This window comes from Seriola dumerili, unplaced genomic scaffold, assembly GCF_002260705.1.
Source record: "Seriola dumerili isolate Sdu_G_001 unplaced genomic scaffold, Sdu_1.0 BDQW01000043.1, whole genome shotgun sequence".
NCBI classification, from domain to species: domain Eukaryota; kingdom Metazoa; phylum Chordata; class Actinopteri; order Carangiformes; family Carangidae; genus Seriola; species Seriola dumerili.
The window spans coordinates 3,443,234-3,461,779 of NW_019174298.1; the positions used below are offsets into that span (position 1 = coordinate 3,443,234).

At 41.6% G+C, this 18,546-nt stretch overlaps 1 protein-coding gene across 1 annotated transcript in view; it reads right to left on the reverse strand.

Annotated features, from left to right (window-relative positions):
- Positions 1 to 10,058, reverse strand: part of samd10 (sterile alpha motif domain containing 10) — a 49,663-nt gene extending 39,605 nt beyond the window's left edge. Inside the window, exon 1 of the mRNA XM_022739232.1 lies at positions 9,852 to 10,058. Coding sequence (XP_022594953.1) covers positions 9,852 to 9,864 — 13 coding nt within the window. The 5' untranslated portion in view covers positions 9,865 to 10,058. The remainder of the gene's footprint in view (positions 1 to 9,851) is intronic.
- Positions 10,059 to 18,546: the final 8,488 nt, after the last annotated feature.

An 18,546-nucleotide genomic window follows, 5' to 3' on the forward strand; every position in this document is an offset into this window, starting at 1 on the left:
CACACACACATACACATACACACACACACACTTGTTCTTGCTCACTCACATGGTTTCCTGAGGCTGCACTCTCAGGTAACACAGCAGACAGCAGTTGGTACAAAAGGAGCAGTTTGGGATCAAACGAAGGAGAGAATCAAAGCTCTTTGTAGCCCTTATGCACACATGCAGACAAACACACACATATCAATACACACAAAATCCCAGCAGGAGCTTCTTGTCCAGGCCAGAAGATCTCAAGGGAACCTTGCTACTTCCCTTCCCGCCTTAATCTTTAACTCTGAGCACACATGCACACACTGTCTTTCATTCATCTCTCCTCTTTTTCCAACCGCACTCTTCACCTATTTCCTCATGGTTTTCTTACCTTTGCTTTGACACAGTTCAACACTTTCGGAAATATGCTTACTCTTCTTTTTTTCCTTTTCCCAGAGTTATGAGGAAATTTATTAAATTTGTATTAAATGTAAATACAGATGCAGCAGGTGTTCCACTCACTCACGGGGAAACACTTAGCCTGGCACCTCTAAATTAATACAATATATCTTGTTTGTTTAATCTGTACAAAAATGTAAAGATTTCTTGTCATTTTTACATTTCATGTTTTGTATGGATTAAACAAACAAGATATAACATGCTAATTGGGAAGCTTTAGATGTCACATCACAAGCACACAGCAAGATTTAGGTCTTATCTTATATAGAACTGGCATCTAATGAATGTTTCTGTGTCTGTTTCTCTGCAAATTTGATTGCGTAACAATATGCCTTCATTGAACAGGCTGCCATCCACAGCTACAATAGTAAATCTCTTAACAAACAATCACACCAGTAATAGTGAATGTAATTATGTGATTTAAACCAACTTCCTTTGCTTATTTTCTGTGGCAAATACATCACAGCGCACTGTCACTGTCAGGTTTTCAAACAGTATTAACTCTGTATTGATCTCCTCCCCTTATGTTGACTTCTAATGACGCCAGATGTTTCATAGACAGCACGATGTAGCAGTGACTGCTCAGGGCTCCTCATAGAGACCCAACAATTAATCATGCATTTGTGTGTGTGTGTGTGTGTGTGTGTGTGTGTGTGAGTGTGTGTGTGCTGGCTTGTTAACACTGACACTGCCACTTCTCATGGTGTGTGTCACAGCGATTTCAGTAATTCTGTTCCAACATTGCAGTGCCAAACCAGCTCTCATTCCCACTCTCTCTTCCACTCCACTGAACCATTTCCTTATTATCACCCAGCTACTCAGACGTCACAGACAATCACACACATACAGACACACACACACACACACACACACAAAGTTATACACACTCCAATTATCCCACAGACACATCATGTTAACAATGGAGCATTAATAGCACATGCATGAGCAACCCCGCTTACTCGATTTTTCTCTTTCTATGTCACACACACACACACACACACACACACACACACACACACACACACACACACACACACACACCCATCCATTACATCTACTCATATTAATGTACTGGCTGATTGTGGGCCATTTTCACTTTAGATGAGAGAGGACAGGAGAGAGGAGCTTTATTATCTAATGCTTAATTATTTCACTTTAAACCAAATTAGGTGCACCTCAAGCCCATCCGACCTGAAATCCCTGATAGTGCTTTTCTCTGCTGTCACCCATTATGGAGGCCTCTAAACCAGTGTTAAAATTTTCCTAAAATCTGCCTCATCGCCAGTGATCCATTTTAAAAGGCTTTCATTCCTTCTATTGAAGACACAGAGTCTCTCTGCGAACTTAATATGTGACTTGTGACATTTTTTTTTTTTGTGTTTCCCAGCTCAAAATCTTGTACTGTGACTCAGCTCGCCTGTGTACACATGTGCACACAAGGGCATAAACTGTATGTATGTAGCTTGGGCTATGATGTGTGCAGAAGTATGAGTGTGTCTGCGTGTGTGTGTGTTTGCTCCTGCCAAGACCCAAAGCCTGCAGAGCACCAGTGACCTGATATGTAGGGCGAGACCGAAATGCTGGGATGACAGCTTAGAGCCCGCCCCCACTAACTCTGACTGACAGGCCTGTAACCTTGGCTGCCTCCCGCGACAATAGTTTGGTCTTGCTTCCACTTTAACGTCTGTCATTCCTAGCTCAATATAACAACTATTTCTGGGCCAAAAATTCCATAAAAGCATTGCAGGAGGACTGGAGGACAAGACAAAACCAGATGAAGTGGAATGAGAAGGAATAACAGCTTTTAGGGCGATACACTGGGACTCTAACAAACTGCTGTTTATTTCTTAAAGCAACTGTCAAGATGTGCAGAAGTCATACAATGCCCTAGGTGCTTGTACAGAGTCAAAAACTACATGTATCACTGCAAGATTTTTGAGTCTTTTTGTCCTACAGCCTTTGTGACCAATGCAGCACTGAGGCAACCACATCCCGATGCCTCTGTGTACGACTCCTATGGGACAAATCCCTCCTAATCTACGGATAAGGTACAACAGCCGCACGTCTCAGTGGATTTCAGCAAAATCAGGTCAAAAGGGTGCAGACACTCAAAAGAGCATTATTGTACACACACAGTGCACAAAGTCACAGCCAGTTTTCCCACCATTTGACATGAAGGAAGTAAAAACCAAAGTAAAAGATTAATACGACCACAAATCCAAAGAAAATGATTATATCAAGACATCCATGAAGATTTAAGCTACACTTAATCCTCATAGAACAGGCTGAAGATTCCAAATCAAGAAAACAATCATAGTATTTATCTGTATATGTATCTATTTATATGATTGTTTTCTTACATATATATATATATATATTGCATAACAGACTATGGCATCATAGTCGCAATCTGTTTGTGAGAATGAATCATTTAGTAGGAAGTCAGGTCACATGAGGTAGTGGGTTACATTTAGGCTAAAAGGGATCTCTTCTGTTCAGCCTCCAGGACATTTTCTGGGCTGTGACATTAAGACAATCAGAGTCACAGTCGATGTCGTACTTATGGCTGAAAGGCAGAAAATCAGATTATATGTACGTGCAAACACAAACATGTATATCACATTAAACTACTCAGAAATATCCACGTAGTCAGAGCATGTTATAGATCACTGCAATATGTATTTTCTGTGCCAAGAGGCATTTCTTGATAGTGCCATATGGCTTTTATATATCTAAGCACGAGCTTCCCCTGGGTTCAGTGAGTGAGAGAAAAAAGGGAACGTTTGTGAAAATCTCACATGTTCAATGAGCATGCAAAGGACTGTGGGATTGATGCGATTTGGGAGGGGCTTTTTTTTTAATGCAACTCCAGAGAGATACCATAGGGAGATTACAAGAGAGAGCAGTGAGAGAATGTTTCAAATATATGAGATGATGAGATGGACGAGGGAATAAAGTGCAGTTTAGAGGAAACATGGAAAACGGATAACACATGCAGTGACTATGTGAGAGAATATGGGAAAGTTTGGGGAATATTAGTTCCAGGGGTTAGAGAGAGTCACAGAGAGTTGAGCTGCATTGAAACAACTCTTTACTCCCCACCTCAGCTGTGGAGCTGACACGCTGACACTTGGCTGCCTATTGACATGGTAAATTGAGGGCCCATTCAGGCAGCACTGTGACAGCCAGAGGAAGAGGCCATAGACTCTGTATATTCAAAGGACACTATTACAAGACACATCAGGGGACAGAGCGAGAGGAGAGAGAGAGAGAGAGAGAGAGAGAGAGAGAGAGAGTGGAATATGAATGTAGAAGTAGGAGTGCAACAGAAGGTGAGCCGTATGGCGGTAGGACGATGTTAAAAAAGTGTGAAATATAGGCTGGAGCAGCAAGAGGAGGAGCAGAGAGAATGGGAACAGCTAAAAGGCTGATAAGAGGGGAGGACAGAAAGCAAAATTGATTTCTATTTTTGGACGAGGTATGACCGATGGGTGGAATGAGCCTAAAACATGTTCTGTTTCAAAGTCACACACACACACACACACACACATATACGTGGATAGTTTTGTATTATGCATATAAACTATCTCACATGCAGATCAAACCTGCCGCAGACCATGCTACTAGATTGCGAGTGGCGTTGTAATTGCTTTTCGAGTGGGCGAACGTGACTTGTACTCCTGAGTGTGCAAGGATGAATGCCTTGTTAGGGTGTAGCTGCAGCCATTAGCCATTTGGTTTAATGGGTAATCTGCACCACGGGCTCCGCTGACCCCTGGCACTCAGAAGGAGGAGCAGACCAACTTATTAACAAAGAGTGAAAAGCTCCAAGCTTACCCTATCGCACAAGGCCACACTTAATTAGACTGTTTGTTTAGCAGACTCTAATGGGAAGGATAGAGAGTGTGGGTTGGGGGGGGGGGGCCGACTGCTCTCCTTGAAACTGCCGCCTGAAAGACATCTGGCCACGGATGAGACGGAGGACACAGGACATTAGTGGAACATGGCCTCATCACATTCGCCGCTATCTCATTTTCTCAGGACAGATGGTAATGATGGGGAGCAACAATGGACGATATTCATAAATGGTGAATTGAGTCATTACAATTCCACTAACATAATTATAGTCTGAAATAAAAGTACACAAATGCTTCATGTGAAAGGCCAAAACACATTGATTACATTGATTAAGTATGTGTGGGAAGAAAACTACAGCGAGGAAGAGAGGGCGAGTGAGAGACAGTGATTGAGTTTGTGAGTATTAAGTCAGTAAGTAACAACAGTGTGGTACATGAGGGATACAACCTCTGTATGAAATTATAGCTAATTAGTGCAATCCTTCAGAAAAATTACATCTCTCTCTTTTTCATCCGTCCATACACCCTTTCAGCCCCTCTCCCTTGATCCCTCTCCCTGTGCAGAGGGCTAATTAAAGAAGAGAAATTGGATATGGGCCTATGCGCACTCTAATTCAGGGAGAGGGAAGAGGAAAGGAAAGAGGCAGGAAGGGGAGAAGTCGGACCCCGGGACAAGGGCACTGGATCAGAACTGGATCAGGCCTTGTCATTTCTGGAAGTATTAACAGCATGGCAAGGTTAGCAGTGAGGGCAAGACTGGATGAGACAGTTGAAGTGTGACGCCGCAGAACAGAATCCAAAGTCCACCACACTCTGCTCCTTTTAATCCACTGCTGATTTACACCGAAGTTGGCTTCACCTCTTTTTTACCATTTCATCAGTCTCTGAAAGTTGCTGTAGGACCAGAGTGTAAATGTTTATCTACTGAATCATCCTCTGTCCATGTCAGTGCAACACAACGGGTCAGAGGTCAAAGCAGTTGGCGGTTGGTCTGAGAGGACCACTTGACAAATCCATTAGATCGATAACTCATTGAAAATATTCTCCCCCATCAACAGCAGCTCCCTAATGGATGTCTGAGTTTGAGTAAAATTGATTATTGCATTACTGTTATAGAGAGCAATAGTCTAAGTGCCCTCACCCAGAGATATAGTATTACACTGTAACTCAGGGTCCTTTAAGGATCATTTCTGTTTAATGCAACTTGGATCTCGTTTCCAAACTTTTGTCCATCTCTCCATAACCTTGTTCCTTGTTCCAACTTTCAAATTCAATAAAGTTTTCCAGTCGAATGAGGGATTGTTACCAACATTTCAGGTGCGCTCGCTTGTGGTCTTTCCTCCAAGTAAAGTGTTTTAGATAACCTGGCTAACAAACTTGTATTTCTTATAGCACTAGATTATCACAACCTTATCACAACCAGTAGAAATAATAGCCAACACTCTGAAAATAAGACCCAAGTTGTAAGACTTTCAGACACTGTGCTGGATTACACAAACACATCCCTCTCTGTCTCCCCTCTCCCTCTGTCCACTTTGTTTTTATTCCTCTCTCTGCGAGTCTACAATCCTCAGGCTCAGGCCAGGTGCAGCGGCAGAGCTGCGGTGGATCAGAGAGTTGATAATGGATGACAGGAGTGTGTGTGTGTGTGTGTGTGTGTGTGTGTGTGTGTGTGTTCAAGAGGATTCTCCATGCATTATACTGAGTGACAGACTCCCTGCTGTGAGGAAGCAGGGGATGATGATGGACAGGGGAAAGAGGTTAACAGCTTGCATGCTCTCTAGCACACACATAAACACACACATACACATACACACACATTGCTGTACAACCCCCACCATGCCACTGTAACTGAGAGGGTTAACACACTATTACCATATTACTTTACTGCAGAGGCCAGAAACACATTTGGCTCCAACACCAAATGCGCCAAATGGACGGTGTCTCCAGCAGGCGACGCCAGAAAAACAACAAAGGGTGTATCTGTCTGTGTAGAGCTAACACTCCCCCATCATCCCACCCACTGAGGTGCTGGCTCCCCTTCTGCTTCATCTGCATGTTCACACACACAAACATAAACACACACATGGAGTAAAACACATGCACACACCTCACACACACACACACACACACTCACAGACACACACACACACACACACACACACACACACACACACACACACACACACACACACACACACACACAAACACATACACGGCTTGGAAATTCATGCTAGAGCAGGAAAGGGGCAATTATTTCACAGTTGAATGAGCACACGACTGTGTGACCTGATCAGAAGAGAGGGTGGGTGCGTTTGTGTGCTGTGGAGGTTTTGAGGAAAGGGTTAACAGCTCCTTGGTTCAACACAAGATAGATCGCTCAGTGAGACAAGATGGACAGCTGTAAAATAAAATGATGGTTGCTTATTTGATTAGAAGCAAGAAATCCATCATGCATTCTCTTCTTATGCCAGTAATACTTTCCTCAGTAGAGGCATCCGTGTTTTCACGCCTACATCATTTCAGTGTCCTTTAAGGAAGCAATTCCTATTAAATCTTCTTTTACTGAGAGACGTCTGCTGTGTACACATTTCCCCACATCTGTTAGCCTCCTTCCTACTCATATGTCCATCATGAAGGCAGCAAATAGACACCATCACCCCTCCCTCCCTCCCTCCCTCCCTGTCTATCCACATGCTCAGAGAAACATGGGGTTGAGATAAATAAATGGGTTGTTTTTGGATGGAGATCCAGCTGCGTGCTCGTCTCCATGTGGGCCTGTCAAGATGATGGTGAGCACAGCAGCTCCCTTTCTGCTTTTTGTGTGCATATGTCTTGCAGTATATGGATGGCTGGAGGCCAACATGGCATCCTCTTGGAGTGGACACACATGCAAGCACACACTCACAGATTGGTAGCGACCCCCCACCCCCTCCCATGATTGTTCCTGATGTAAATAGTGGGTAAACCATTCTAACCATTCAACTCATTCCCTGTAAAAACCATTCTGTGTCCTCCTCTGAAAAAAATCCCTGCTCCTGGATGTTGTGTGCTGGACAACACAATGGCCCATGTAGCATCATTCATATGGCTGCTTATCTCAGATATGACAATACAGCCAGATGTCCTGGGTGATTTAAGCAAAGATCTGATGAATTCCACCCACTTTGAATAGCCAAACATGGAGGACAACATAATTATGTGGCGTGAGTTGCTTGTGCAGCACGCAGCAAGGAGGAAAATGTAATTCTCTCAGCAATTTACATGAAGATGAGACGAAAAATGTCTATTATACCATTTAAAATGCAGATCATCCTTTGGAATTGATAGTGTCACGGCCTGTAGCTGACAGCCCACCTAACAATGAAACTGCAACCTCCTGACAAACGGAAATCAATGCAAACATTACCAATCAGCTCAGCTATTATCCTGTACATGCCCCACCTAAAACAGTCACGGTTAACAAACTGGGATCCAGGATGTGCCACAGTTAATGACGGAGTAGTTTGATTGTGTCTATTTGTCATTACAGATTTGATCTTTTTTCAATTATTACCAACCATTAACAGTCATCCGGTTTTGTATCAAATAGCATGAAACCTTTTAAAATCCTCTCAAATAAGAGTGATAGTAAATCTTGACGACATAAGCCAGATGTTAGCAGATGTTAGTTTTTTTGTGCAGTATAAAAGAGGTTAGGGATCCCTGGTCATCGCCACGGGTTGTAAATCACACCCTGTGTGTGTCTTCAAACAGTGCTATAGTCTTTTTGGACCAACAGTCATTACAGTTTAAGTGGCACAGCACGCTGTCAGGGTGGTGTCAACGCCCTAGGGCTCTGTGTAAATTAATGATGCTTAAGTAAACTATGGATTAATTATAGATAGACCAATGTGTCACTGGGCATATATGCATATCTGACTGAGTGTCCTAGCTGCAGCCATGCTAATGAAGAGCTAACCTGCTTCAGCAGACTGAGGACAGATGGGAGACACACTTGGCCCTACACCGATGCTCTCACACACATTATTGCCCTTGAGCAGAGAGAGGTTCTGATTAGGCTTCACTTAAGTTAGTTAGCCTGGAGCAAACACCAGCCAGCCGGGCACAGGAAAGAGAGGGAGAAGGGGCAGGACACCAACAGTACAAACAATCCAAAACCGCTGAAGAGCTTTTCATGCACGGTATATTAATGCCTAATCGGTTTTATCCCCTGAAGCTGGGGAAGCGGGGAAGGCATTTAAGAAGCCTAAAAAAAAGACATTAAGTTTAAAGCCAAGGATTCATACAATGTTTCCTCGTCTAACAAAGATGTTTGATCAAGGTTGATGTTTGATTCACAGAGTTTTCTATGAAATCCAAACTAGCGCTGACACTAGTTTGGATTTCAGCATTATTCAATTAATCATCAGTCAATAGAAGATTAATCAGCAATGACTGTTGATAATCAAAATTTCAAATGTGATCATTTCCTGCTGTTTTATCTGATAATGAACTGAACATCTTTTGCTTTTGGACTGCTGACTCAGACCAAATAAGCAATTTGATGTTATCTTGGGCTTTTTGACGTAATTTGACAGAATTTTTCACCATTTTCTGACTGATTCTGATTTTTTCTGACAGTGAAAATAATTGTCAGTTGCAGCCCTAACCCAAAAACACAAAAGAGAAAAATATATTTTCCTAGTCTACACTACAAAAATGATACTCCTTTTTTCATGGCAAACTTGTATTTATGTAGGCTTGTTTCACTTTTTCTTGGTTATGTAAGAAAGAAACAATCAAATAAAACCCTCCCTGGTCTAGTCCTGGGGTCCACTCCTTTGTTCATAAATATCAGAACAACATGATATTTATTTTTGTACAAAAGAGCACATTTGTTTACACCATTTTAAGAATGAAGAACAAATAATGCTGCCTCACTGTTGTATTCCTGAGCTGAATACTGCCTCTTATCTGTCCAGGTGAGCCATGTGCTGGCCCACAAATATAGACCATAAAGTACAAACAGAGCATGGGGAACAGTTCTAAAGAATTGCAAGAAATACTTGACTGCAATGAATATTCAAATATCCCAAAACACTGCAATGAAAGACTTCAGCTCTACTTGACAGCATGTAATGCATAGGCTGTGAGAATAAGTTTCAGAGTGGATTATGTCAAACTCAAGTTAACCTCACAGAAAAGAGGAGCATTCACACTCCATTTTGACAGCATTTGAAACCCTGTCAGAAACTACTTTGATGATTTATTTTGGAGAAGATAATGTGTAGGTTGTTCCAAAATCAAGGAAATTATAAATATAGTAGATGTACAGCTGCAGCCTACAGCATGAACGCTTTTGATGAACACATAACTCCCTATTGCAATCACAAGGTTTCAAAACAGACACATGCCCATATAGAAATACTGTATGAAAATGTTTCTAATGAGATTTTAAAAATCACAAAGTAGTGTACTGTCACTGTGAACTGAATGAATTAAACATGAAGTGTCTGAGTGAACACTGTGGGGCTTGTTAGGAAAGCCTCAGTTTAAAGGAATAGTGAGCGCTCTTACCGTCCACAGCCATAGTCGGTCTCAGCGTGTATCTCTCCGTGGTGTCAACAGGACTCTCCCATTCTCCTGCCAGACGGATGAAATGTATTGAGTGTGGGAATAAAGAGCGCTTCTTGCCCTCTCTAACCTACTATGTGAGCATGGAGGCAGCTCTTAACACTGCGCTCGCACTGAGAGAAAAGGAAACCTGGATCACACTCTCCCTCTCTGTCGGTTCACGGCCATTTGTTGTCCGGGACGCCGGGACCAGTCCGATATGAAGCGGCTCCTTTTGAATCCCCGCCCCACTCTCCGTACCTGACCGCCGGGAGACAAAAGGTCATTACGCCCCTACACCAGCTGTTACTGGATACAGACTAGATGCTGCTGTCTCACTCTCACTCACACACTCTCTCTCTCTCTCTCTCTCTCTCTCTCTCTCACTCTCTCTCTCGCTCTCTCTCTTATGCACAAACACACACACTCACACGCCCCATTTTATTATTATGGCAACCACAGGCTACAATAGAGGCTCTCATCACTTGGGATCTTTTTTTTTTCTTTTTAATTAAAAAAATATCTAAAAAAAGTATGAAATTTTGATCTTACCTCCCAATATGATTCCTTTGATGAAGTGACACCTAAATTAACAAAATTCCACAACCATAACATCACTTACCATATACTGTACTCTACATAACACGGATTGATTTTAGTGTATTGGTGAATATGTTACAGTCACTGTGAGTTAAAACTATGGCCAGTGATGCAACAGAACCATACAAAGAATACAAAGAAACTTCCATATGAGTGTCAGTATATCAGTAAATGTGTCTGCTCCCTCCGTCCACATTTACATTTCACATGTAACTGTTCTATTTTTGTCTTGACTATTTTTGACTTTTGTCTTTGTCTAAAATCTTACCACCTCCATTATACCACCGTAAGATCAATGTTGATAACGAGCACAGGCCTCCCAGATTTCCAAAAACAAAACAAACTTCAGTCTGACAGAAATCTAGACACCATTTGTCTTTGAGTGAAAGTAAACAGAGGAAGTAGTTTCCTGGGACTCTATAAGGGTTCCCTTTATTATGTAATGGCAGCAATGAAAACAGCACTATGTGTACATTGTCCTTTTTTTTGCAATTTGCAGACTTGCAGCCACAAACCACTGTCTTGTATTCAATACTTCCTCTCTAGGCAAACAAGCTAAATCAGAAGTGAGCGTCCGCTCCATCTCAGGGTAACATAAACAAACCTGCATGCATTCATGAATAGAGCAGGACAATTAGCCAGCAAGCTGACAATATGGATCAACTATGCTACGCAGCTTTCTCTGTTTGCTCAGACGCAAATGTTTAAAATGATTTCTGTTATTTATTTATTTATTTGAAAGCTGTAGGCGGCTTGTGCTTGACTCAAAAGTTTCCCAATTCTCTACAGTGGAGGTGGTGAGTAGGCTAAAATGTTGTTATGTCTTGTCATAAAAGGCAAAAAATATGAGAGTGGGCTAAGATCCAGGCTGTAACATACTGGAATGTAGTATTGCACTTCCTTAAATATGGGGAACAAATACAAATAAAATTTGTAAAGCACAAGGGTCAAAACTGAAGCAGCAGAAGCTGAGATACCCTGACTTTTATCAAGCTTCAAATCACTGGATCCTAAATAGATGGTGTTTAATTATAACTAGCCTTATTGCCTTGTTTGTCAAACTTGACGCCCTCAGTTTGTAACACGCGCTTTATGTCGGTAGTTTGAACTCTCAAGCCCAACACGAGATAACCCTGATGACATCATCACGGTTAGTCAGACTAGAAAGTTCCCTCCAGAGCTACAGAAGACATTATCTTATCTGTTTTTACATATTGAATAGTGCTCCTCAAGATAAATATACTGACCTTTTTGTGTAAAAGCTGTGGATTGCCCCTTTAAGATGAGGAGCTTCATTGAAACACTAGAAAAAGCTGAGAGCATGTGTGGGCTACCATCTATGCAAACACACAGAAACAGACACAAACCCAGGAACAGACACGAGGAGGAGATCCACTGGATGCTTGCAGAAAAGCCTAAAAACAGCTGTTCCCCAGTAGACACCCACGTCAGCCACTATTTGCCCGTCAAACAGTCGAGCTTTCGCTTCAAAGCAGAGAATTTGGGAGCAGGTTGTGAACGCATCTTTGTCAATGTATTCTCACAACATAACCGGCTAATTGATTCTGCTGGCATTCAGATGCATGCAGCCTGCTCAGCGCCAGTGCTTTTTTTCTTTTTTTTTTTTCTTTTTTTTGTAGAACAGTGAAGAGATATGTCCCTGAAAGACTTCAAGACAGCGCATCAGTCTGTGTTGGAAGATGAGGGCCCTCCCCGAAGCCCAGGCACTGGATCATCAAAGTGTGAACAGCAAGGAACAAAGGACTAGCTGGTCCATCAGGGCTTCACCAGAACACATGCTGACTGGAACTAAAAGCACTACTCACTCCCCCACACATACACATACACACTCATACAGATTTATACATGACGTTACACTGATTGTCTTTCCCATGCTTCTAGGCACACACACACACACACACACACACACACATGCAGAGGCACTCATTTGCACGCACCCACTCGTAATCTCAGAGACAGAGCTTAATTTAGAAGTGTGCTAATGTGTGTCCCCGTGAAAAAACTAAGCAGTCAAAGCATGTACTATCTTTAATTCAGAGGGTGGTCAGTGTGTAGTGAATAATGAATAGACTGGAACCTGCAGAGATCAAGGGGTAAGACGTGCTGAATACTGGCCCATAGGGTGTCAGGCGGCAGAAACACAGCAGCTAAAACATGAGACAACTGTTGTGGAAAGAAATGTTTGTTCAGTGTTTTGTGGCACAGTGGAGATGAACGAGAGGGAATCGGAGCTCATGGGAATAGAAAATCTTTGCTCTGTATATATATTCATTCCTTACTCTGTGGTTAGGAGTCTCCACTGAGAGTTGGGTTAAAGCATCCTTTCTGGGTGATAAGCAGTTGTGCCGGCGGGGGAGATGGGGAATCAGAGAATGTTTGTCTCTCCATACAGCCTATGCATTACATCATATCAGTAACAGATGATGCTATTAAACTTTAATCGTCTGTGTTGTAGCATCACATATGGCCTGTCCTGCTCATGCCAAGAGACCCTTGTCATTTTGCTGTGACAGTGCAACACACATGCACAGTATAGATACAAACAGACATTTTAGAAAACATCTGTAACAAAAAAAAAAAAAGTATGTGTTTGTTACTGCACACAGCTAGATTGTGACCGATACCATGAAGGCACATCTTGAGCTTGTGGTGGAGCTCTCTTCAAAGAGAGAAAGAGAGAGAGAGCACTTTCTCAAGAGACATAGAGAAGCTATTGATTCCGGAGTGTGTCATCAAGCTTCGCCAAAGCCGGTGTCATGTTGAATGGCTGTCCCTGGGTTGGCAAAGAAAAATAATGGTGCCAAATAGAACAGAAAAAGAGAAGACCGGACCAACCCTTGGTGCATCTAAATTCTCAGAAACAGAAAAGATTCAAAGAGGTTGGTTTTCAATAGAACATAAGAGTTCTCCTCTGCCTGTACTTAATCTGATCTGAAAAGGAGGGCTCTTTCAGGTGAAAGTGAAAGCAATCTAATGAATTCCCACAGGAAGCTATTTACTCCACTGAGATGAGTGCAGATGATAGAGAGGAATCCACTTTATAGTGTTAAGTTCTGGCCCTGAGCTGTTTTCCTAATCAGAGACCTGGGGGAGTTTTTTTGTAATTCTAAGTGCATATTGTAGAAAGCCTTCCTTTGAAAGCTGTGTCCCCTCTCTGGATGTATTCAGCATGTGGAGCAAAAGATGACAGAACCTATTTGAGAGATATATTCTCTTTGCCACTCCCTGATCATCACCTCTTGCCTCTTGCGCAGCATCCTGGGTGTGTGTGTGTGTGTGTGTGCGTGTGTGTGTGTGTCTGTGTGTGTCTGTGTGTGTCAGTGTGTCTGTGTGTGTCTGTGTGTGATGTGTTTGTACTCCTGTATGTGTGGTGTGTATGTGTATATATGTATGTGAAGGGGAGGGATGGGGAGTGATTCTCATTCCACTCACTCTCTGACAGTGACCTCACTCTTATGCAAATGACCACACAGTAAGAGACAGTGTCTGAGGCTAACCTGTGCAAACACAAAACCTGTCTTTCTCTTTCTCTCTATCTACCTCTCACACACACATACACATACGCAAATGCACACACACACACACCTTATATTTGTCACTTTTGTTACATAGACTTGCATTCATTTCCTGAAGACCTAACAGTAAACCTTAACCTGAACCTTAACCTTAACCTCAACCTTAACCACTCCAAAGGATGATAATTAATAGTTCTGGGCTGCTTGAGTATACCCCGGAGCCCCGAAGGTGGACAGATAATTGAGGTCCAGTATAACATCGATGGTAAACTGGACCAAGAAACACACTGATATGCAATGTAATGGGAATATAAAGGGTTTAAACAATCAAGGCTGTGTGCCTATGCCTACTATTTGGCCGAGAGGTCATAATATAAAAATTCATTTCCAATGCTTAACCGTTGACCCAAAAATCATCTTTTCCCAATTAAGTGGTATTTAGTTTGACATTTGTCCCCAAAAGTAGCTTATGACAGAAAGCAAATCTATTTATCTATTTGGTTTGCAATCCATCTGTATGCTGCTGCTATGTGTATGTGGGCATGTTTGTCACGGAGTAAGAGAGTGAGAGAGTCCTTAATATGTTTCACAGCCTCCTTGTCATAAGAGTTTCCCGGCACGATCAACTTGCCTCTTCAGAGAAAAGAGTCCCTGCAAATCAATACAAATGTATTGTGAATGATCACCTTTATCTTGTGATGAAACATTTCTGCCTTGATGAGTGTGATCTCTTTGAGGATGGTTTGATGAATATGAAAATGATCAGTGAATCACAGGCTATGGCCTTTGAAGTCATCTGTTGAACAGCTGTGGGAGTTTTGGGACTATCACTCTCCATCACCATCACCAAATTAGGGAATACATCCTCCAGTAGTGTACACGAGACTTTTAGAATCTATGACAAGGAGCACTGAGGATCCTCCTCTCACTACGATCATTTATGTTGGTTATTCCTTTACCTTACTTTAATTTTAACCCATCTCTATCTTTAACAGTTTGGATGTCCTGTAGTTGTAAGCTGGGCTGGATGAACATTTCAGACTTTGAAGCCAAAGAGTGAAAACTTCTGACTGAGAAAAAACATGGTCACAGTTGCAAAGTAGGTACTACTTTTTGTATTCATCAGTATCTTACTGCGTTGCTTAGAGTAGACACAGGCCCAACATAAAAATAAATACTAAAAACCACATCCAATGAAAACAGAAACCCCTGAGGGGCTCTGGGTTGGAACCTCAGTTGACACCTGTAGGTGAGAAAGTGAGCATCAATGACTGTTGTTGACTATGTCAGCCCTGTGATATGGCAACCTGCCCAGGATGTATCCTGCCTCTCGCATAATGTCACCTGCAATTGGCTCCAGCCCCCTGTGGCCCTCAAATGATAAGCAGTATAGCTAATTAATCATTTCGTTACATCATATCATTTCAATAAATTTCAACATATCTTGTAGGTACAACTTTATAAACAAAATACACAACATAAGTACTTTCCATTTATGTAGCACAACTAGTTTCTCTGCCTCTACCAGCATGAAATATACACTTAAAAAGTTAGTAAATTTGTAGAAAATATAGTTTAATATACTGAAACATTATTTTGTTTGATTCATCTTCCTCACAATCTGTTTATTATCTTCATAATTCAGAGAACTGAAAATTTGAACAATTATCAAAAAATACATTGTGCCCTGAATGAGTTAAGACAGATTTTCTGACATAAAATGGCAGATAAAGAGGACAGTGATATTCATGTCATCTTTATATATACAAAGACCTCTTTGTGTTGGGTCCTCTGGGATGATTCTGATTGGAAAGAGTCCAAGCTTCATACATCTGAGTGAAGCAGGATGCTCAGTCTCTCTCTCTCTCTCTCTCTCTCTCTCTCTCTCTCTCTCTCTCTCTCTCTCTCTCGTCACTTCCTCCCTACTTCTATTTGAAACCCACTCATCACTTCTCTCTTGTCCTGTCTCTTCCACTCCATGTATCTGTGTGTTGCCATCCATACCTGTCAAAACTTAGGGAGTTTAGCACTCTCCTCTCCTCTCCCCTCCTCTCCTCTCCTCTCCTCTCCTCTCACTAAAGACAGGGTCAGAGAAAACTGAGTGCAGTCACAGTGTCATCCATTGTGTCAAAGTAAGGCAGCCAAATACCAGTCTCATTCAAACAACAGGTCAGGATAACAGCTTCAGTCAATAATCTCATTTGTCTGCTCAGCTGTCTTGGAAACAAATCAACTCCACACTGGATCATGTTAGCTGTCAGACTTTTAATGTGAAAAATATCATTCACTTGCTCTCCTTTCTTCTCCCACACTGAGTGAATCCTTACAAGGAGAAATGTAACATGGCAGCGGGGGGATGGTGTGCCATCAAGTGAAACATAAAGCACATGCTATAGCTGGAGAATACATCAACCGTTCCTCATCGCTCTGAGTGTGGTGTTATTGCATGTGCTTCTGAAAGTCTCTACCATACAAGTCCTCACCCACAGACTCAAGGTGACCTTAGTGCTGCTTAAGGAGTGGAAGGGTTCTTTTTCTTTACATGGCAATTAGGCTAATGAAGCATTTCCAATGTGATTGACCCACAATGCACATATGTCACATTTGTTAGTGCATTAGTATTCACAACACAAAATCCACCATCTTTTTCTCCTTTGTACAATTTCTCAGATCCTGCCCTAGACTAATTACCAGACTGTCCTTATTCAAAGCTTTGTTGTCACACTAAGCTCAGTGGATCAATGAAATTCCATTCGAGCATCTGTTGCCCAAAACGACTCTGGTTAGCCACTCCTAAAGGAAGGCCCTAATAGCAATTTACTTTTGTCCTTTCACAAGGACACTTTGCTTTGTTTCAGAATGATACACAATTAGTAATTATTGCTAAATAAATCATTAGTCCTTGCAGGACTCTCTTATACGTATGAAGTCAGGCTTTGTGCACATAGACTGCTTTCAGCTAAGAGACAGTAATTGAGTTTAGCATGTGTGTGTAATAGTGAAAAATGATGATGTCCGTGTCCTATTTTGCGTTTTTTTTCTTTCTTCTTCTTCGCCCACATTGTATTGTTGAAAGTAATGAGCTAAAATTAACTCACAATGCAGCTCAGGCAGTGTGAATGATGTGTCTGTGTTTCTTTGTGTGTCTAGGTGTGTGTTTTTAGGTGATGCATGAAAGTATATCAATAAACCTGTTATCTTGACATATCACCCCCCTGTGCTTCTTTCTTGCAAACTACAGCTTACTCTAAATCAGAGGACCATTAATGGGATATGATGTTATTTGCTGGGATATTTGACCTTTTAGTTCTTGGTATCCTCCTACAGACTTCTTCTGCTGCATCCATGCAGCTCCAGCTACATTCTGTACATTTATTATCACATTGTGGACATCTGTTAGGACAGTTGTGCTCCCCTCCATCCTATGTAATATGCACTGAATAAACAGATTAAATGGACTCATGCACCCATGCAAACTAGCACACACATGAATAGATAAACATGCAGAAACATGCAGATTACTGTACGCTTGCACAGAAATAGACACAGGCACACAGTAAAATTTGGCTTGTTTATAACACAGTTCAATTCACCAATCATACATTTTCTCATATCACTTTATCACCATATTTCAAATTAAAGTATTATTCACAAAATGAGGGATATTATTTTGTGAACCTCCCTCATCCAAAATGCAATTCTATCCAAATGAAGTGATTAGTCTTTGTTGAAAAATAGAATGAGCTACTTAATTATTGTCTTTCAGCTTTGCTCACATAGACAAATCACACTAATTATTTCAGTGCAAAATCAAATGTAAAACATTCTATAAATAACTCAGTATCAATGTCAACAATGACAGCAGTTCCTTTTAGTCCTCTCTATCATGATGCCAAATTGTCTATAACAAATGCAGATAAACTAGTTTCTTCATTCTAGACACTGTTTCAAGCTCACAGCTGCATTTACAGGAAGCATTGCCAAATGTTTTATGGCAGCACATCAAAGGGAATGATTATAGTACAAGCTTAGGCGAGACCACAGTTACTAAGTCTGCCTTCACAACCCCCAAGCAGATATCAGCTATCTTCTGCTGCCACTGCCACCACAATTTCAGATTTTAATGCACTCCTGCCTGTATGTGTGTGGTGGAGGTTGGTGGATTCCTTCTGACTGTGTTTATGATTATGGAACCACACTTTTGTTATACAAATTCAGGTTGTCACCTTATGTGGAACTTCCAATTTTAGCCATTTGGATGTAACATTGTTGTTATAGTCACAGCAGAGGTAAATGCATCCATTCTTGTGCAAATCAGACTGACTACGTGCGTGCTTGGACCAGGCTTTGAAGGACTTTCTCATTGTTAATATTGGCCAGTATAATTAATGATTTATTTATCACTAAAGAGACTGACCTGAATCACTCATCTAGTAGTCAGTACTGTGATGATCATGCAGACATGTAATCTGTTCTGACTGCCTTTCCCTTATTGCAAAAAACATAGTGTGAATTCAAGCTGC